General features: G+C 36.3%; 1 protein-coding gene across 1 annotated transcript in view; it reads right to left on the bottom strand.

Annotated features, from left to right (window-relative positions):
- Nucleotides 1-23012, bottom strand: part of LOC123538164 (guanylate-binding protein 1-like) — a 62019-nt gene that overhangs the window by 13638 nt on the left and 25369 nt on the right. The window contains exons 7-11 of the mRNA XM_053529553.1: nucleotides 22847-22974; nucleotides 22446-22555; nucleotides 21717-22150; nucleotides 16626-16906; nucleotides 13325-13546 (exon numbers count right to left, since the gene is read on the bottom strand). Coding sequence (XP_053385528.1) covers nucleotides 13325-13546; nucleotides 16626-16906; nucleotides 21717-22150; nucleotides 22446-22555; nucleotides 22847-22974 — 1175 coding nt within the window. The remainder of the gene's footprint in view (nucleotides 1-13324; nucleotides 13547-16625; nucleotides 16907-21716; nucleotides 22151-22445; nucleotides 22556-22846; nucleotides 22975-23012) is intronic.

The raw sequence follows: 23012 nt of genomic DNA, 5'->3' as shown, positions 1-23012 counted from the left end.
AATTTTGCACTAAAACTGGAAATGATGAATGAAATTCATCTTGTATATGATCTTTAATTTGAAATCGTACATTGGTCTGCATCTATTCTGTTTATTTTATTTATTTTGCACATTAATACTGCATTTTCACATTTTAGCGTACAGGTAGTAAAATGACGATTGACATACATTTTCACAACAGCCAATCAGAATGGTTCTATAATCTAGAACGGAACTTCACCAGGGAAGGTCAAGCAAGTTTTTTGTGTAACGTTGAAATAACTATAAGCTACGCGTTGTTTTTCTAAGATAAGATCACCCTTGTTATCCGGATAATACGAAACGATGTGATAATTCCAAAATGCTACAAACTGGAGGAAATGTCAAACTTGGTATGGACATTGTTTTGGTCAATATTTTCTTATTACTCATTCTGACTGTTTAAATATTATAATTGAATCAACATGGTTTAGAAGCTGTACCATTTGCACTAAACAATTTGCATATGGGACATATTGTTCAGTATGGAGAGCCCCAAACAATGTGTACATTTTGCTTTTGAATGAGTTTGGCGATTCAAAGCGTTGTTAACCTCATTTAATGGACTTTCGGTAATGAATACATTGTATTACTTTGTATTTTTGAGTTAATATATAAACAATGATATGAACATGTTCAAAACTTTTTATTTTAGATCAAATAACCCATATTGACAAATATATAAGCATATGTAGTAGTCGATGGATACTGACCCAAGTGTTCATAGAATTTTCGAAGATAAAGCCCGAAATGCTATGAGGAAAATAGCCAATATTGTAGTTGGAAATTTTGCATATGCTGTTCTAAAGGTACCGTTTGTTGTATATTGAAGAAGTATACTCATAAAATGTGGTTACTAATGGCTGTAGCATGCCCAAGGTAATGTTTTATACACACGGTTAGTGCCAGATGTTCCCAAAACATTTTATCAAAAAGGTAAATGTCTATATCTTTGTAAAATTCTGTTTTAGAACTCAAGTCCGCTGTCATACGGTTCTAAAGCATACACGCCTGTATCTTTTCTGCACTATTTTGGTAAAAAATTAAACAAGCCAGAGCTGTAAATTTAACACATAAATCCAAATGTGCTGAGATTCCACAGGGGTAGTGGGTACACCCATATTTAGAAATTAAGTATGCTAGGGGTCTGTTAGCATTTTAAGAGCGTGAAAATAATGGCGCTTTAACAGGTCAGTTTTGCTGGAATATGTTGAATACTGCTGTGAATTCATAGAAGTACATCCCCTTAATCCCTTAACCGATAATAGTTTGATATTGTACTTAATGATTTAGTACACTTGTTAACTTTTGCATACAACGTTGTCCCCCTTAGAATGTCTACCAAAATTTCATCTGCAATACAAGACTCACATGCATTTCTATACTGAAATATTAAGAGTTGGTCCCAGTGTATAGGATAAGATCTACGTTCATTAACTTAATATTTGTTCAATATCGCCTTCCCTCTTCTTCTGTAAGTTCAATACATTAAGTTGGTGTTATGAGTTGTAATTGAGATAATATTTTTTTGCTTTGTTCCTTGGGCTATAATAACCATGGTATTTTGACTGCTGTTCAAAATCTGTGGTATGTTTTGTGGGGTTGAAAATCCTGGGCATTTTTGAAGACAGTATTATATGTCTCGTAGATCTTGGTAGGTTGAAGACAACCTCCAGCCAAACTCCAAAAGCCATTTCTAAAGACCTGTATAGGTTGACTGCCGGGTACCCCCCACCAGCACTGAAACAAACGCCAATATATGGCCATATCTTTTCGGCATTCTTTATCAGGTCTTTATCAAAAGTCATCATTCGGACTATCTCTGTAATTGTGTGGCCGTTGTAGAGGGTGACGGTGTATGGGGGGTGGGGGGGGGGCATCATAGCGGCTACCCCGGGAAAACTCTTGTTTACTCGTGAGCGGTGGGTTTCATATGCTCTACTTATTAGGTTACAGCAACGCTGGACTATTCAACAGCCTTGCCAACTGAATGAATACAAAAGTCAAAAAAGGGGCATAATTTTGTAAAAATGGGAAAAAAGGGTTATGGAACCTTCACAGTGCGTATCAGCTCATGACTGATACTCATGACTGAGTGTGTGAAGTTTCAATCCTTTCCCATTAGTGGATACTGAAATACCAGCTTACATACAAAAACTTAAAACCAAAAACTGCTAAGTTGAAAAAGGGGCATAATTTTGAAAAAATGCAAAATAGAGTTATGGGACCTGCACAGTGCATGTCAAATCATGACAGTAAACAAGTGTGTGAAGTTTTGATCTATTCCCATTAGTGAGAACTGAGATACCAGCTTACATACAAAGCCTTAACCAAGAATTTTCAAGTCGTAAAAGAGACATAATTTTGTAAAAAAGAAGCAAAGTAGAGTTATGAAGGAACCTGTGCAATGTAGGTCAGTTTATCACTGTGATTAACTGTGTGAAGTTTCAATCCATTCCCACAAGTGGTTACTGAGATATCAGCTTACATACAAAACCTTAACCAAATCGGGACGCGGACGCTGACGCATAGATGAGTCCAATAGCTCTACGTTTCTTTGAATAGTCGAGCTAACAATCGATAACAAGTTCATATCATCATGTTGTTACAAACTCATTCACCAAAACATGTCCACACACACACATAACATATTGTGTATTGTATTCACAAAAATAAAGTGAAATAGTTTGAGCTCCATGGAAACAAATCACCATTCATTCTTTCTGCAACATCTGTTGGTTAAAATCTCTTATCAAGCCACAGCAACTTACCGAAAAACATGAAATTTTCAGAAGGGTTAATTCATCTGTCATTTTGTAGCATTTTGGAATTATCACAGCGTTTCGTATTATCCGGATAACAAGGGTGAAGAAATATTGAAGAAATGTGACCGGGACACAATGGAAGATAAATCACCACATGTTTGATATCCAAAGTACACATTTACCTAACTGTGTGTTTTAAATATGAAATGCGCGATTGAAACGGGTAAGTAAATTTTCCCCTTCATGACCATGGTTCTTATAGAATACCTAGGGGTAGGGTATAACATGTACAGAGGCATTTTCTTTTTGGTCTAGCGCCAGTGGGACGTAAGATGAAATAAAATCACACACGAGTTATATGACCCAGGGAAGTGCTTACGCCTAAAGTATCTTGGGTAATGAAATGGGTCCAGTTGCTAAGGTGACTAGGTCTTAGGTTAGCTGACAAACAATGTAGGATGTCTTTTGTTGAAACGTAGAGCTTGTGAGACGTATATATCTCATATGTAATTTATTTATCTGGCTACCTCTCCTAAATGATTTGTGCAACATTGATTTGTAAATGATTTGAATTATGAGCTAGATAATTTCGAGGATCAGGCTAATCACTCAATGTTTTTAAACTAGCAATCTCCCACTAATGATCATCAGCTCAAACTCCTATAGGCTGGAGTTACTATACTTGACTGGTCATTTTTTCGAAGTTCCCGTCAGACAATGTCTTTTAATCAACAACATAAGAGTCCTATTGCATAGATGTTCAGCTTACGTTTTCTTAATTGAAGCTACAACTCAATATGCTTGCCCTGACTCCTGGATCTTCAGCGCCTATATACTATCACATATGGCATTTAACTACCATACAGGTTTAACCCCAATATCTTAGCTGTAACTCGCCAATAATGCTGAACCTCTCTGAAAGCTGAAAGTCTCCTACTGTATCAGTAGATTAAGGAGTGTGTCTCTGCCTCAGCTTTCCGATTCTCAGCCTATATTTGCTATCGTCTATAACATTCGACGATCCCGAAAAGGTATCTTTTATGCGCTGGTCCTAAAGCTCGAAACCTTGTTACAATACTGAAACTTTTCTTTATTAGTCTACGAGCGTCAAAGGTTTATCCACCCTGACAGTGCAGCTGTAATAGTTTTCTTTCTCAAGGTACTGGGATAAATTAAAAGCTGGATCCTCGATGTGTTTACATCAAACACTTCACACCCTAAAAACGACTGTACTCCCCCTCTTCCTCTTGCGACTGAGTTTGAAGGAGGGTGGTATATAGGAGTCACCATGCGGTTTGTCTGTTCGGTCTGTTCGTATATGTGTCCTCATAAATTTGGTCGTGCAAATACTTGAATCCTATTACGCCTACCTCCCTCAAAGTTTACACACAAACATCAGCATTATGTAGTTAATGCCAGTCTTATTCTTTTCCTTTTTCTCTTTAATGTGACACTTAAAGGTAAAACAGGGTCTGTTTTTCGTGACCGTGCCATAACTTCTTTATGCATTAAGGGATTATGAAATAACTTGGAACAAATGTTCACCAGCATGAGACTATCATGAGACGATGTGTCGCGCACAAGACTATATTTTCTAGAATTTCAACCCATGTTTCCGATGTATCATCGCAAACTACCATTAATAAGCTGTGAAAATATGAACAGTAAATGTGGTGACTTGTAGTGAAACGGCGCCAGATTGAATCCACTAACCCTTTGTGGATCGCTTTCTTGACAGCGTCGCACAGTAAACAGCTCTACTTTAGTTTTGTCTTTGTATTTGCCATAAACACACGAAATTTAACAGGAAACTTGTCTTATTTTACTAAAAATACATTCTGCGAATAAAATAAGCCCCCATTTTACAAGCAGAAGTGCCATAAGAGGAAACAATGAGGGTTTATTAGCTCACCTGAGCACGAAGTGCTAAAGGTCAGCTTTTGTGATCACTCTGTGTCCGTCGTCCGTCGTCCACAATTTGACTGTTAACACTCTAGAGGTCACAATTTTAGTCCAATCTTCATGAAACTTGGTCAGAATGTTACCCTCAATAAACTATTAGACGAGCTTGATATTGGGTCTTCTGTGGTCAAAAACTAGGTCACTAGGTCAAGTCAAAGGAAAAGCTTGTTAACACTCTAGAGGTCACAACGTTGGCCCAAACTTATGAATTTGCCGATGATATTAAAACAAAGACGAGGTAGAACTCACGCCATTTTTAAACCAACGGAAGTGGATTGAGTCAGGCTTAGCAATGAAAACGACTAAATCCGCAAGGGCATATTCTCGGCGTGTGCAAGCGTTATCACTATCAAATGTAAATTATTTCAAACATGAGAAATAACGGTTAAATCTTGACAGGTAGTAAACACGACGGCTGTATGTCCATTCGCAGGATACTTGTGGGTACAATAGATTGTTTTTAAAAAATCAGAGGATTATTTTGTTGGCAGACGGACAGACAGACGGGGGTCACCTATAGTCCCCTCCTGTCTCATATCATCGACATTTTGAAGTCGTCAGGTAACATATCTTCGCGTGACTTCCATAGGGAATCGACAGACGGTTACCTTTGTATGACATAGTAGGGACCCTGTATATACTTTCAGTTTTTAATTTTGTATTTTATGATAGTATATGTCTGTAAAACCAACACGAGTCTCAGACCCTCAACCCCCATCCCCAATGGATTAGTACATGCATAGCACGAGGGTTTCGGCATTTAATGACATTATATACATGACGACTGATCATAGAGACAATTTGGTATTCATTTTTGTATTTTATTTACCCCTTTAAAGGACATGAATCGCCTACTGTAGTCGCAAAATGGAATACAGTGTCAGTCGCAAATACGCGTTTAGATCAAATATCAAAATTGGCAAGTCGGCATACATTGAATGTTTTTTCATCGACTAGATAAAAATCAATTTCATTCAAAAACGCAACAGATATGCAACATCTTATATACATGTACTTATGGAGTATGCATGCTTATTTCAGAAAACATCATGGATTTTTGGATAACACATCTATTTGACGTGTTATTCATCAGTTTCGTTACTTCGTTGAGTGTATATTCATGAAATAAGTGTGATCTGTCGACACTTTGTCAGCATTTTGTAAATATTACCTGTCAGTTTCATCTATTATATCACCATATACACATATTTAGACTTATCGTTAAACTTAAATACACATACAGTGTAAAGAAAAATAATTAATTTCAAGACGATTTCTTACCATCGGCCTGTCTATTTATTGCTTCGATCAGTCGCAAGAGGAAGGGAGGGGGTGGGGTGGAGAGGGGGGGGGGGGGGGGGGGCGGAGTACAGTCGTTTATAGGGTGTGCACTTGGTACTGAATGTATTCATTGTCATCCGTCTACCTATTTATACCCTAGCAGAAGCGCGCTTTGACTGGTGCTATTCATAGGACTTTTTTCTAACTGGTCCAAATTACCTAGTATTTTACGAGTACTTGCTGTAACAAATAATTGGTTCCTTTTTACTCTTGTATATAAATTTATCTGTGATGCCGGGATCCAGCTATCACTGTAATTAACCCAAATCGTCCATGAATGATGCAAATCCTATTATTAAAAAAGCTTTAACTATAATTATAGCAATGATTGAATACGAAATGAGTCAAGCAATATCTGTGCTTATTTGTTACGTTAGAAATAAATCAAATATACAAATTATTTTGACACGAGGTCTGAAAATGAATAATATATTAAATAGTCTTGCAATTTTAATATTTATATACAATGTATTGTTCAAAGAATGTAACACAATGTATATGCAGTTCACAAATAATTATCTAGTTAGTAAACGTTTAAATGTTATAGACATCTATTCATGTATATTTATCAACAAAAGAAATACAGATTATTCTAGCCTGCAGACTTTAATATCAGTTTCAAAATGTACACTCAAGGGCTTTTAAAACGCAAAATTATGAATTTGGAAAATTTGATCCAAGAATATTTTTATAATGCATACATTTATGAAATGTCCATAAAAATTAAGGGTGTAAAGGTGGTAACTTTTCTGCGCTAAACGAAGCTTGACTACCGCTCTCGAAGCTCATGGTATAAAATTTTATTCGGATATACAGAGATTCGGATTTTGCCTCCTTAACCAATATAACTCAGTCTTGTAGTTGTTTGATATGTTCGTGACTTATACATGTAGCAATTTAACATTTTGTATAATTTCTCAATGTTGGTTATACATTTTAGACTTTTATATATCAAATTTTGTGTAAACCAATGTATCATCATTGAGAACAAAAAAATAAAAAAATAAAAAGTCAAAACATAAATAATCTGATATAACGTTTCTTAATGTCGTAAAATTTCTTTAAGCGAATTTATAAATTATTTTACTTTATTTTGATACACTACTAAGCTTTCTAGCAGGGCCTTAGCACAATTTATAAAGTAATTGTACATGTCAGTGTAAGCCATGCAAAAAGTGTGCATGTTGCATATCAATTACAAAGAGTATTAAACAAATGTAGGTCATATTTTGTTTGACTGATCAGTTGTTGGGAAAAGCAACTATTTAGTTTCTCTTTCATATTTGACCAATGTTTTATATTGGTTTTAGTTTATTGGTCAATTCAGATCTGCCCCCCCCCCCCCCCCCCCCCCCCCCTCTCCCCCTTGATTTTCTTTGGTAGTAACCATCTCTACGTCTGAACTTTTAATTAATTATTTATTTAATCATTACGTATTCAAGTCTGGATGCTTAATTAATTATTACACAGTCTGTGCAGTGATTTCATCATTTGCCCATTGCCCTAAATCTCCGAAAATCCGCTATCCTTAATATTGGCACTGCAGGAAAGCCATCCGATGGTCGCCTTTTATTGTGACCGCGTGAGCGAAATGCTTCAAAATCGTGAAGCGACTGCTATACGTTCAAAACCTTAACAGTAGGGTGGTGCCATGACGTATAGACCGTAACGATAATTTCGACCATTCTCGATGGGTCGGTATTACTACGAAATTTTGTTTGAAAAATACCGACCATCATGGCCAAACTAACAGGTCATTTTTAGCTAATCATAAGGGTTCAGGGTGAGTATTGCTACAGGCGGATGGTCAAAAGTCCGTCATCATGCATCCGATGACAACATTTTCGCATGAATGGCTTTGAAACTGATGGTGAGAATTACACCAAACTTGATCTGTAACATCCTGACATAGATGTACTAGTTCCCTATCAATTTTGTTCAAAGGGGACTGAAAACACAAAATACCTTTTAATGTCTTCTCTTCCGCTTAACCGCGTAATGGATCTTCTTTAAATTTGGTCTGTAGAATCAGTGTCCCCACTCCATTCTTTTCCAGTTGAGGCGGACGGGTTTTTTGTTGTTCTTTTTTTTTCTTGGGTGGGAGGGGGTGTGGGGGGGGGGGGGGGGGGGAAGCTGTGGTAGCGGAGGGCAATGATTCCTTTAAGGGGACACTTGAGCTAACACTAGAAATAATTTTAAACAAGTTCTTCTCATAAATCACATGATGGATCTTCATTAAACTTGGTATACAGAATTTAGGAGAAGAAGTCGAGTAAAGGTACTTTTGCTTTAGCCCTGGCGGTCCCACAGAGGGGCCATGTGCAATCCCCCACACACACTCACCCATCCACCTCCGCCTTCCACTTTTGAACAAACTTTAGAGAGGATCTAATAATGACGCTACGTACCTAGTTTGATAAGATTTATCAATCAGTTCATGGGAAGATGTCGTTGAAAGGTTTTTCTATTTTTGGCTCTGGCGGCCCCTACAAGGGGCCAAGGTTAACCATTTGAAGAAACTTTATAGAGGTACATGCCATAATGCTACTGAGCATGACTGGTGTAAAGCCGACCAGTTGATGCTTAGAAGAACTTAAGTAGAAATGTTGACGCAGGACGACAGACGATGGACGACGGACAATGAGGCCAGATCATCCACCTATACTAATAGCTCACACAGGAGAGCTAATAAAAACACAGTATTGTGACTCAATATAAGTTGACGTCTGAGACTAGAACGTATGTAACATTAAACTTCCATAGTAAATATGAAAAAAATGTGACTACATTAACTTCATATTTGTATCACAATGCTTTACTTCAACTAGTCAGTAACTTGTTTGGTTCGTTACAACATATATCCCTGCTTACACGAGCACATAATAGCATCCATGACAATGAAGAATTATTACATCAACATTGAATATTCGAAGCTGACTTTCACATGAATACCGCATCAACATTGGAATTTCCTGTGTTTTGTTCATTCGTAGGCACCATGACCGGGAACAAATAGTCGAGCTCTTCAATTGTGACTACCCATAATTGACTGGGTCAAGTTCTCGCGGATGCGTATCCACAGCGTGTTTTCATGCAAGATTTCGGAAATGTGTTGTGCTCATTATCAGTTTTCGCTGTGTGATTCTATCATTGTGACAGATGTGGGTGATTTTACGACTTTTCTGCCCTAGGCTGCAAATCGAGCTTGCGACCTTGTGTTCTTTCGATTGATTTCATATAATATGACAACAAATGCTGTCAATTCTCTAAAAATATCTTCCTTTTTGCTGAATCGTCTCGGACCACATTGATCAAACAATTGCCACACTTTAAAAAATGGATGGCATCGGCCGTTTCCGTTATATGGCGCAATGTCAGTATCCCATCCAGATAACGAGTGACTAATGCAATGACGACTCTATCTTGATAGGGCGATACCAGTATGACCTGACGTTGTGTACCATAAAATGATATTATTGTGCTAACAGATATACATCTGTATCGTCGGCTATGGTTGATCCGCCCTGATTAATCTCAGATGTGATAAGGAGCTAGGATGCTGTCCGCCTCTTCATGTGTTACCTGATACCATCCGTAACTACAAGGAGAACAAAACTTCATCTATAATGACCAGCTTGTTTTGTATTCGTTTGGCCTCGTTCGGGAATGATGTGTTTATTGACAGGTCATCACACATGAAAGCAATCAGCTTCTTCTCATTCTCTGGTACTGAGAGCAAAACTTTAGGTAGTGGCAGCTGTATCACTGTTGCACTCAATGCTACTCTTTTAACAACTTTTGTGCTGAAAGGTTGCCTGTCGAATACAACTTATCCATTGTAATGGACTAGTTTTCTATCGACAAATCTTGCGTGATATAATCTAATATAAGTTCTTTTCGCTGGCTGGCGAATTATGTAACAGAGTGCCTAACCATCAAAAACAACATTGTCTAAAGACTGTCTGGCAGATGTAAGATATTTTTTCAGTTTTGACTTAAACTAAGCAATACTGAAATTCCAAGATTTTGTAAATATAGACGTGGGACTGAGGGACAATGCATACAATAGAACTTATTTCAAGTAAACTTCTTTGGAACTAGCTTGCAAACCAATGACCCTAGTGTAGATTAATATTGTGTCAAATGGCATTGCAATAAAATCTGTAAGAACATCCTTTGGAAGCATAGAATGCAACTAATCAGAATAATAGCAGACTTCATAAGAGGTAATGGAAAGTGCATCACCTCTCACGCCCACTAGCACCGGCTTAAGCGGAACTCTGTTACATCGGTATTGAATGGATTCCATGATCCCAAAGGACCAGAAAATATAACAACACTGAATTTAAGTGCAGGGAGACTTTTTACAGCCGCCACACGGCACTTAAAGATTGCTGTAGTGATAGTTAATAAAATCTGTAAAAAGATCATTTGAAGCAAAGAATGCAACTAAGAAGAATAATAGCAGACTCGGTTTGATTGAGTCTGTTCATGAGAGGTAATGGAATGTGCAACACCTCTCACGCCCCCTAGCACCGACTTAAAGGCGTATGCTAGATAAAATTTTCATGAGGCAGAAATCGCACAACGCACCGATTACGACACCGTTTCCGGTAAAATTGCACGGTTTCGGATAATCACACAATCGGCGCGTTTATTTCTAACGCTTGACCAAAACTAGTCCAAATGATAGGATGAACGTTTCGGGACATGGTGATAACTATTGACTGTCACTGTCCCGTCACGTCCAAGCTTATTCTGTGTATTTCTGTAAGGAAATCTCCAATGAAAGCGTACGCAAGATAAAAATTTCACGAGACAGAAACCGAACGACGCACCGTTTCCGGAAAAGTTGCATAGTTTTGGATATTCAGACAATCGCCTCATTTATTTTTAACGCTTGATCAAAACTAGTCCCAATAATAGGATGTACGTTTCGGGACAGCGTGATAACTTTTGACTGTCACTGTCCCGTCACGTCCAAACTTATTCTGCGTATTTTTGTAAGGAAACCCCCAATGAAGTCTGTTGGGAACGTTTTCTTGTACATGTTCATTGAATGTATTTATAAAGGTAACGGTTCCGATAATGAATTTCTGTTGACATTAAAGCATAAAATTGTCTCGCTGTCATTTTTGAACGTATGTTTTGTGTTTTTTTTTTCTGTCATTTTAGTGACATCGGCAGTTCGAGGTGTATTGAAACCGGTGTCGGGGTAGATATCTCCTCGCACTTACTCACATCATATTTCCGAAGATTTTAGTCTTTTATTTTAAATTATTATGAGTTAAATTTAACCCATTTGACGTTTCTTAATGAATATTTATGTTTGATTAAAGGAGTCTGACCTTTTTGGATTTTTAACGGTTTTTATTTCGGCATAAATGTCATAAACCAGCATCATAAAAGGGCAATATTTCAAAATGAAATTGTGAAAAACCTAATTCGGTGACCACCCATTTTCTTTTTATATTCAAAAAGTAAATATTATATTCTGTCATTCTTGCAAGTTTAATCAAATTCCTTTATGTAGATTTGGAAATATTAACTGTTGAAGGAAATATACAATATGATGCTTTTTTGACTTTGAAAACAACAACAATAAACAAGTGTCATGTAACTACTTCTTGAATCGCATTAAAATTTCTTTTTGTCTTGAAGGGAAATAATCATGTCTGATGAGATTTGACTATCAGTTATACTTCATGAATCATTTATTTGATTCCTTGATGTTATATGCTATGGCAGACACGCTATAGATTTCAGGATACACTTGTACCCTAGTCATGCATTATGACCTGAAATAAAATGAAAACGAAGTCGGTGACCCCCATATTTCTTTGTATTTTTTGGTTACTTAGAGAATGAACAATATAATTATGAAATATGAACAAAATCTGTTATTGGGAAAAAATGGTGAAATTCTAGCATACGCCTTTAAGCGCAATTCTATTACACATACGATGAATGGACTCCATGATCCCAAAGGAGCAGAAAATATAACAACACTGAATACAAGTACGGGGAGACTTTTTACAGCCGCCACACGGCACTTAAACATTGCTATTGTGATAGTTAATAAACTATGTAAGGAGATCCTTTGGAAACATAGAATGGAACCAAGCAGAATAATAGCAGACTCGGTTTGATTGAGTCAGTTCATGAGAGGCAATGGAAAGTGCAACAGCTCTCACGCCCCCAGCACCGACTGGCGGAACTCGGTATAAAATTGTCTCCATGATCCCAAAGAACAAGAAAATATTACAACACTGAATCCAAGTACGCGGAGACTTTTTACAGTCGCCACACGGCACTTAAAGAATGATGTTGTGATAGTTAATAAAATCTGCGTTGTACAAGAAATTGACTTAAAGGAGGTTCTCAGGTCATAATGGAATTGCCGATTCAGGAAGCCGTTATTGACATTTAGGATAAAATACACGATCTACCAGCAGCTCATGCGTAATCTGGACACTGTAACATCTTACCATTGGTTAGGAAAGGAATCAGTCGTCAAAGTTCTTGTATGGCACATGTCCCATCAAAGTAATCGGTGACGACGAAATAAATTAGAAATATGTTACTAGAGAATCGACGGTATTTATTGCCTCTTGTTATGAAATCACTGGGAAGAACATAATGTCTGCAGCCCGGGACCAAAAGGTCGAAAGATTGCCAGCATGTGCCCAAAGATACATTCACTCCGACCAATGATAGCATCATTAAAGAGCGCATATCTGAGCGTGTGTATGGAATCACACTGTAGATCCGCATCTGTCAGAACATGACCCAATCGACTATGTGTTTTCAAAAAATGAATAGCTAAGGTCGTTGGCCCCGATCATGGTGTCTGCAAACGCATGACAGGCTACACAGAAAATCGTCATATTGTTAAGGTGTGAGAGTCTGCTGCAATGTTCCAATATGCAATGTCGAAGTAATAGCGTAAGTGCTCTGTTTTCGTGCAAAGTGTTCTGTGCTTGTGCTGTCAAGGCTATGTGTTGTAATGAACAATATGTCGTCAAACAAGTGACTAACTAGCTGAAGTTTAACATTTCAATACAAATACGAAAAATATCTTGTCACTGGTATTTTCCTGTCATTTTATACTAAAGACGTTTTATATTACATACGTTCTGGTCTCGGGTATAAACCCATATCAGGAAACACTACCATGTATTTTATGTGTTCAGTACCAAAATAGTGGTTATTTTATAATATTTGAAAGATTTTCTTACTTCATAAGAGTTCATGCTGTTTGCTTTTGATTTATATGTTTCCTTTAGTGCCCCCATTTCCAGTCTGTATGTTGTATAGCCGCCTGCCACACTATATCTTCCACTTTTAAGGTAACTTCCTACGGTTGCGTCGTAGATTGTATCCAGCATATCTGCATAATACTTCCGGACTAGCTCTACATTTTGTCTTGATACATGCATCCAAAGTTCTTCCATTTCTTTCTGTGGTAGAAAGAGTTAAATAGGTGGTAAGCTGACAATAAAACAAACAGTTTGTGAATCTTAAGTCTGTCTATCTTTATTTCTTATTTACCCCCTTTCTCCAAATATCTGGCTTTGTAAGGCTCTCAGAATAGCGTGCAAATAAATTACTTGTCAATTATATGTGTGCACGATATATCATATTGTCTGTTGATATTTTAAAAGTTATAAACGTATAAATCAGATAATTTAAAAAATAAACAATTTCAACAAATTAATTGAATTTACAAGTATTTCTGCCTATAAGAAAGATAGTACTAACTTATTAGAACTTAACCCATTTTTGAATTAGAAATCGGTATATCATATTACAACTTACTTTAAGTCCCATGCTTTATTTACAATAATAGACAGATCATTTAGAAATGAACAACTGGTTAATTAGATTGAATTTCGTTAAAGAGTGTTACTTCTCTGAACTGAAATCGAGCATGCTTTCAAACAAAAATAATAATTTTCAAGCAAGTCTTTGGTTTTCTACTTTTTTATTTTGTTCAAAACAATCTATTTAGGATGCAAAGTAGCAACCCTAGGAACATGCATGTGTACAGCACTAAAACCTAAATATGCAATTCATGTAAAAATACTCACAATATTATGAACATCTTTATAAAAGAAAACCTCAATAATCACGAAGACATTAGAATTATTGCAAAAAGTAGCATTTATCAAATATCTAATTCGCTGAAAATAATGTTACAGTTTTGACAAGGATTTGATCTAGATCTATAGGTAACACGAATTACAGATGGAACGTGCAGTTCTGGAAGGTTGCACTGATAATATTAGTAATGTCTGGAAATACATTTCTGTCTTTACAGACATTTTTTTTCATCACTCATTTTTGCCAACACTGGCACAGTTTCCGCTTTAACAGTCTTGACCGGTGGTGAATTCAAAGCATCCGAGGTTCGTTTTGTAACTTGTGGGATAGCGCGTTTGTATTTCCTAACTGCTGTTCCAGACCTATAGCCAGTTCGCTCTATAATTTCTTGCTCATCCTCATTGGCATCATATAGCGCCGTTGCACATGTATTTTTGCCACTGTGATTTGTGTAGTTCCCGGTTAAGTCCCCCATTTTTAGCGATAGTTTTCATGAAAGTTTTGACTTTGTTGACTCCAACGTTCTGAAGTCTGTATCTAATTGGCAGTCCTGCAAGTGGTCGTCTGTAGAAAAAGTCATGTTCGACCGCTCGGAGATCTCCTCAAAGTACTCTGCAAGACAACGTGGCTCTGTAAAAATGGGCGTTTGGTAGATTAGTCAACAGTATCAGTTATAAAAAGCGGTCAGTTATTCACACTAATACTCCCTTCAAATTCAGTATTAGTGCTAAACAAATGAACAACTGATTAAAAATGTACAACCTATACAAACCGTTAAAATTGTTACCGGGGATGGGATTCGAATCCACGACTTCTCGTGGGGTAGCTAACTCAAGTTACTATATCTTGTAGAGTCAAAAGTTTTTAACATTAACTTAAAACATTATTAAGGTTCCTTCCTAATCTCGAAGGTTAAAAAATATGCAACACTGTAGGGGACATATCAAAACTTCATTTGATAAAAAAATCCTTAAAATAGTAGTTATAAGCATAGGCTTTAAAACTGACGGGAAAGATAATTAATAGGACATTCGTAATCCTAACCACCTTTTTATACAGTAAGAATTTGAATTTGCAAATATGAACTTACCATCGTTGCAATAATGCTTTCTGGGTTTTTTTTTTATCCCGTCTAACAGATCGCAGACAACCAGAATGCGTTTTCGATGTTTTGCCCGTAAATTCTTTCCATTTACCCTTACATCTTGCCCCACTTTGAATTGTTCATATTGCAAAGATCGGTGTTCGTCAAAACCTCTCGATCCAAACAATTTACAATAGTAAAAGAGTACTGTTAAATGCAATGTTTCAGTATTATTATTAGCAAAACACCTGTCTTCACCATTGGCTAGAATAAGGCCAGCACTTTTAGCTTCTATATCAACGCCGGCTCAACCGATGGTCAATAACTTTGTTTAGTTTCGCAAACGTACATCCGTAGAATCCAAGAAAATGTAACCACATATTCTGACGTAGAATGCCACACAAAATGTAATACAGTGATTTTGATGGATATTCCTTGCCGTTTTGTTTCCTGGCGTCACACACAAACCTTAAAAGCCTGTAAACAAGCTATTCATGATCCATATCCAAAAGCATAGGCATATAAACACATTACAGGCCCATTTCGTGATCTTGCTTAATGTAACTCAGCAAGACTTCTATATCAGTGTCAGCAATGGGCTTCGACCACCGGGATTCACACTGTAGTTCAACTTCCTATTTAAACTGCGGCTGCGTCTCCTCTATTGGGTTTTCAGCATTTTTATTACAATTCCAAGTGAAGGCTCCCAAAGGTATCATCACTGTCCTTGTCCGCACTGTACTCAAAGAGGTACGTGCACTCTTGGGCATTGGAATTTGCGAGAGCAAAAAGTCATTCACGTCGAAAACATGGCTAAATTCCATTTTACTGGCCGTTTGCATTAATTCATTCATCGTTTTCTAGAAAATCCATTTTCACCTTTCTAAACTGCAACGCGGACAAGAATGAACTGCACTCACCACAAGTGAAGGGCGGGACGAAGAAACACAGTTCTAATCATTAAACATGTCAATCAGTATGTAGGGCGGAGCTTAGAGGCAACAGCCCTGATATAAAACAGAAAGTGCCTTCTCGAAATAACCTTAATTGTTCTTGTTCACCCGCACTCTTTCTATTACGCATAGTGGTTAGAATAAATGTTAAATGTTTCAAAAGTTGAGACAAAAATATTTCAATTACAGTTTTTAAAATTTTAGTGTTATTTTATTACATTCATCTAACATTGAAACAAAACAGAAACTAAAATATAAATCTTAATGAGAGTGAAACAAGAAGAAATAAAACTACCAGTTATCAGTAAATGCAGAAAAGGCACAAGAGAACATTTAATGAATGTAGTCATCGATTCGTTTCTGTCTGGACTATATTATATATAGGAGTCTATAACTTACAGAAGCTTCCTTTTCAAACGGCTCCGACTCAAACATTGCTTCCATCCGAAAAGCTGTAAGAGAAGTTTCCTGAATACTTTGAAACAGCTGATAGAATTCTTCCTTATGCAGTATTGGAAGTTTCTGTTTGATGTTTTCCAAATGACGAGTAAATGTTTCTACTGCGGCAGCTGCAGCTCTTCTGTTTTCTATTTTTGAAACAACCAGTATCGCATCGTCCACGTCCGGAACAGCCCCATGTCGTATTGCTTGCACATATGACTCTACCAGTCCAGCGAACACTACAAATGCATAATATAATTGCAATTTAAACAACAGGTTGATACGAAATGATATGCTCCTGAGCGTGGTTAGTTATCTGATTATAGGTTGACGGTCATTAATTCAAATCCTTTTTGATTCATATAAAATGACAACTTCAGGTCGTCTTTACATCTTTACGTCTTTATAGAACATCACCCTTTCCGACACCTTATTTTTTATAAAATTTCTATCATACATTAAAGAAAAAAAGAAAAGAAAATAGGGGGTTACATAGTTACTAGTGAAATGCTAGTCAGTTGTGGTATGGCGCTTATTTGCTCTTGTCCCAACAATAATCCCCTACTTTCGGTTCCGATTCGCAAATCTTGCAATGTGGGGTGTATAAACATGAGAACCGTTTCATTTCATGCAGAACGTATTCTAGCAGTAAAAAATGTGATTAAAGCATTCGTTCTACAAAAATTTGCGCACAAAACGGGAAAAATAGGATCTATGTACTATGGACTCCTTTTGATTACATCACGGAAGCACATTTTCGACCGAATTACTGACCTTATTTTTATAAGTCTATACAAAACAGGAAGTAGTAAAGAAGTAGTAAAACGTTTCAAACGGCGCGAAAGATTATTGTACACTTCCTTTGAAGTACTTTTAGTCAAGGTATTGCAGAGATTTCTGCGCAGTAATTTCCAATAGATTTTAAAATACGAGGATGGGATCAAAAGTAATGCAACCAATGGTGTTAAATGACAACTAAAGGTTGGATTAAGAAAATCGTTATTTCAAACCTTCAAAGTAATCTCCTTTGACAGATACACAACGTCTCAATCTTTTAAAACAATCCTTAAAACATTTCTGATAGTCTTTTTCAGGTATATCACTAAGGAGGTTAAATATGGCGGCCCCCAACTTTTGACGGGATGTATATTTTCTGCCTGCAAGCTTTTTCTTGAGACGAGGGAAAAGGAAAAATTCACAGGGCGCTAGATCCGGAGAATAGGGTGGGTGTTTTAGAACATATACTCCCTGTTCATTCAAAAACGACGTCACAATCCCAGCCTTGTGACTCGAGGCGTTGTCATGTAACAAATGGATGCCTCGGATACCCGTCTTTGGTCGACGTTTCTGGAAATACTTGAGAAGCTTTTTAAGAACTTTTTTTTTTTTATAATACTTGGCATTCATTGACTTGCCTTTAGGTACATGAACCTGGATGGCGAGACCTTTAGTTGTGAAAAATATGGAATACATAACCTTTTTCACAGTTGCAATCCTTTTGGCAATGCAAGGCCTTCTGGCTTTTTTGGTGAGCCATACTTCGTTACTACTTTTTCGATGCGGTTCGAACAAATGTATCCAAGACTCATCACCTGTTACTACATTCATAAATGTTTTTGATCGTATCTTGGAAACCTTTTCAAAAGCTTGCGCGCCATCTTAACGCGCGTGCGTTATGCAAGACTAACATAGCACTTTTCTTCTTCAATTTCAAAATATTTCGCAGAATGCGCATCACAGATGCTTTTGAAATGCCAACCCTGTCCGCAATCTGCTGAGAAGTATATCTTGCGTCAGAAAGTACTATTTGTTCGATTTTTTCAACAATCCTTGGACTACTTGCAGACTTAGGTCGACCAGTTTAAGGAGCATTTTTGACAGACTCCACGCCTGCACAAAATTTCCTAACCCATGTGCGGTTATCAATAGCCAGTTGCATTACTTTTGATCCCATCCTCGTACACTGATGAGCTATGAAAACGCAACAAACATGTTACTGAATATTTTTTTAATAAAAAAAGCTTCACCTTAAAATGTTCAAAACATACACATCTCGATACTCTCTAACCATTGTGTTCAAAATATTGAATCAGCACAACAAACCGTAAATTTGCCATATTTTGTACCGCACCTTTTTCTCGTGCTCTCCATGCCTATTTACCATGTGGTCAGTTCGTTTTAAATTTCATTTGAGTGTCCTGCCGATATTTCAGCAACGTAACCGACTTACGTTCTTGCAAGATAACGCTCCTTCCCACCGAGCCAGATTGACGATGAACTTACTGAACAGTAACAACATTCCTGTGTTGCCGTGGCCGGCTTTATCACCTGACTGTAGAGCATCTGTGGGATGAGTTAAAACGTCGAATACGTCAACGTCCTAACCTTCCAACAAACGTACAGGAGTTACCAAATGTACTGATTTATGAGAGGTGCACATTCCACGCCGAGCCTATAGGAATCTGTGACAGGAAAGGCCGTACCGGCGACAGTAACCATCAAAACAAATCAACACCCTTTACAATATTTACAAATTTATTTACATAAGATGATTAGTAACAATGAAAAGATGATATGAAAAAAAAAAAAAAAAAAAAAAAAAAAAAAAAAAACAACTGATTATAAGAAAGAAAGGAAAAAAAATCAAAGTTCTGTATCACCAGATACAAAGTTCGTATAGTTCCATTCTAATGTGACGTGTTACAGTTCTTTAATTTAATTGCGAACTTTAAGTAGCACAAACAATATATAAACGTATCTGTAAAACAAGTCCCTTTAAACCGTGAATACGTTGATTCCGTTTTGGCTCCCTATGGTGGTAGGTAATTGAATCCCTGAGCTGACTTCAGAGGATAACAAAAATCAGCGTCTTTGCGGTTTACGGTACAACCATGGGACGAAAGCTCTGCGCTGGGAATATCACATCCAGGCGAGCGAAGACAAGTGAACCTCGGGCATTGTACTTCCGGGTTATGACATCACCAGGAAAACTCGTCTGGCGGAAGAAGCTAAAATATATAACATATGGTAACTACCATAGCAAAACAAATAAGTCAGGGCATAAAACTGCTCCTTTGGGTACACCATACCTCCGTAAGCTACTTATACAAATATATGTGCTACTAAGTTCAGACGTCACATGATTAAAATACGTCACTAATTACTTCCATTATTACAAAAATTACTTACTTAAAAGACTAAAGTTAAAGTATGAAAAAGATATGAAAAGTATATGATGAAACATTATAGATACGGACACGATAAACTGCAGCTATTATTTACAACTACAAATTAACAAAATTCAATATAAATCAAACGTTATATCATAGTTGGCATCCATATAATATCTAATGCCATACACTAAAACGGACATTGTATGTATATGCAATAGACTGGCACACAATTTCATATTACAATAATATATTACATACATGGTACTAAACTTGCCATATAGATTTATACATAACAATACAATGCAGTAATGGCGTTCCATAAGTTACAACGAAATGTTTGACGTAAGTTTTTGAAACAAAGTACTTTATAATATCATGTTACAAATTTCAGTACAAATTTTACATCTTATATAAACGAAACATTTTAGATTCCTCTTTCGAAATAATTTACAAAAGTCTGAAAAATTTAATAAATTATCCTGACATACTGAAACTAGCCAAAAATCATATGCCGAAAAGTAAATGTTACAGAATTCTGTAGAATGCACAAAAATTTACCAAATAAAAATCGTAATGCAAAAATCATACAAAAATCTAACAAATAAATTTCTTACCTCGATCGAGCATAAATTTCTAGCAAGAAAATAATTCAGACATAGATTCGTCTATAATGTCGGAATGTGGTGTGCGCAAGGCATATCTAGTCTAGTCTATTTAAAGGGTAATGTCCCGCCAAATACTAATTTTCATGGGATTCACGACCTATGCGTAAACTCTTAACTATTTGTATTTCCACGGGATTCACGATATAGCCGGGGAATCTAACTACTTTGGCGCGGATTGAAATTGACAATTTGAGGCCCATTATAGTGGTTTTGGGGATAAAAACATGAATTACTGAAGTTTATAGAATATCAACTTTCTTATTACTGAACCGAATTTAATGAAATTTACATGGAAATTTAAGTTATGAAATACAGAAAAACATTAGAGGTATTTTATGCGTGAAATCTGACATTTACCTCAATAACTCAAAAATTTACAAAAAGATGATGCAATACCTGTATTTAAACTACAGATAAAATAAGGCCAGTATGTGAATTTGTGACAGAATCAGTGTCGTTCAATGCATTCTTGACTTCAGGAAGAGATCAGGAGAAACGGGGGACATACCCGGTATTAACGTTTTACCTGACTAATGCGGAATAAAGAGCGAACACGTAACAATTGAGAATGTAATCATCGTTAAATATATCAAATGCATTGTTGATAAGTCGCTGATTAAATTGATTCCCAGTGTTTTCTAATTAGTTATTCTAAAAACTCCGAACAAACATGCTGTTGCGTTTTTATATCTCGACAGTTTATCTGATATTTTTCATTGAATACTGTAATTCATATAAATAACGGAATTCAGTATTCCATTTTGTTTTCTGTTCTGCTCTAAAACATAAACTTTAGGCTCGTACGTTCGTCTAATGTGCTACACAATATTAAAAGATATATGCCTTACTAACACTTTATAAATTTGATTACAAAATATAGCAAATTTTATGTGCAATATTGTAAGTAGTATAGAATATTTGAGTCCAGTTCTGTGCAGTTAATCATTCTGTACAAGGTATCAATGTAATGACAGTAGCTGCATATATTTTGCAAAACTACAGCAAAACATGAAAAAAACATTTAAAAGCGTTATTGTAAGACAAGCGAAATATGAGGAGACAAAGACTGATTTTTGAATGTGACAAAACTTGAAAGAAAACACTCCAAAATCAATCATATAATTTTAAAACGTATACTCGATCAAATAAAAACGTTAAGAAACGTTAGAAAACTGACAACGTATTAATTTGAATCAAGAAAAAGTCAATACTTATTCCTGTTACAGTCTTGCTGGTAAGTAAAGCTTTTCCTTTGCACTGATACACAAATTGAACGAACTTCTTTGACTCATCTTCAAATGCTTTTGACAATTCTTTAGGACGTGCTTTATCCAACCGAAGTATAACATCTCTATTTCCTGGTGTATCAAAGGTAAAGCATTTACGAGTTGGGAAATATTTTTTGATACATTCTCTTGGCCGGTTATATGTTTCCTTGTTGCAATCCGTTCCAAGTTGCTTCGCAAGACAGTCCTCAAGATATTGGTCCGCTGTAATTTCGATGCCATCCTTTTCTAATAGAAGGCTGAAGTCTCTCAGACAAAGTACAAAAGTTGGAAGGATAAGGGCAAGTTTCTCCCCATCATAATTATCCATTCCAGATCTTCTATCGAAATGTATGTTTTTTGACATTTCAGTTATGAATCTGTTTAATCATAGGAAAAATGAATAAACAAAGAAAATGCCATCGTGAAAAATGTTGTAAATGCATAAATACTCAAAATAAATTGCAGAAAGAAGTCATTTTCGTTCTTAACTTTAGACAAAGCTTACGAAACATGCTTTTGGACTGTGGTATAAAACAGTCGACATACTGAAACGATATTACATGTACACCAACTTATAAAGTCGTATTTTTGTATATTTTATTTAAAATTGTACAATGATCACTGAACATGTAAAGAGGTGTACGTAATAATAAGGAACAGTGAAAAGGATACGTCAGTTTTTCTACTGCGTCATGGTTAAAGGCTGACATCATATTGTAGACAAGAACATTGCAGAGTAATGCAGCTAGTGTAAATATCTTATTATCGTGTCCAACGTCACCCTATCAATAGGCATAAATGCAATGTTCATAAAATTTCCATATCTAAAGCACTATATTCTTATCTATTTACTAGCAAACAATAAATAATGGCATGATTCTAACTTAGCTATCATTTACCTGTCACGTTTTGTACAACTGAATTTGAAACATACATTTTGTTAACGCTTTAGTTTGATTCATTACCTATATATTATTTTAAATGGCACTTACTATCTAGCATTATAAAAATACGTTTTTTCGAAAAATCATCTTTTAAGGCTCTAACATACAGGTATTATGAAAACTGCGTACTTTTGAAATATCACCTAGTCCTTCAGTATCAAGAAGCAGTAGTACATGATCTTTCAGCTTCGGATGGGGTCTACACCAGACCCATATGCCCTTTGTTTTAGACTGAATTGTATTTCCGAGGTCAAATCCTAGAAAACACAAGCTACTATCAGAAAGAGGCCACTTC

The sequence above is a fragment of the Mercenaria mercenaria genome, chromosome 18, assembly GCF_021730395.1.
Source record: "Mercenaria mercenaria strain notata chromosome 18, MADL_Memer_1, whole genome shotgun sequence".
In the NCBI taxonomy this organism is placed as follows: Eukaryota; Metazoa; Mollusca; class Bivalvia; order Venerida; family Veneridae; genus Mercenaria; species Mercenaria mercenaria.
Note: the sequence above shows the minus strand (reverse complement) of the source record. Positions and strands in the feature narration are given on the sequence as shown.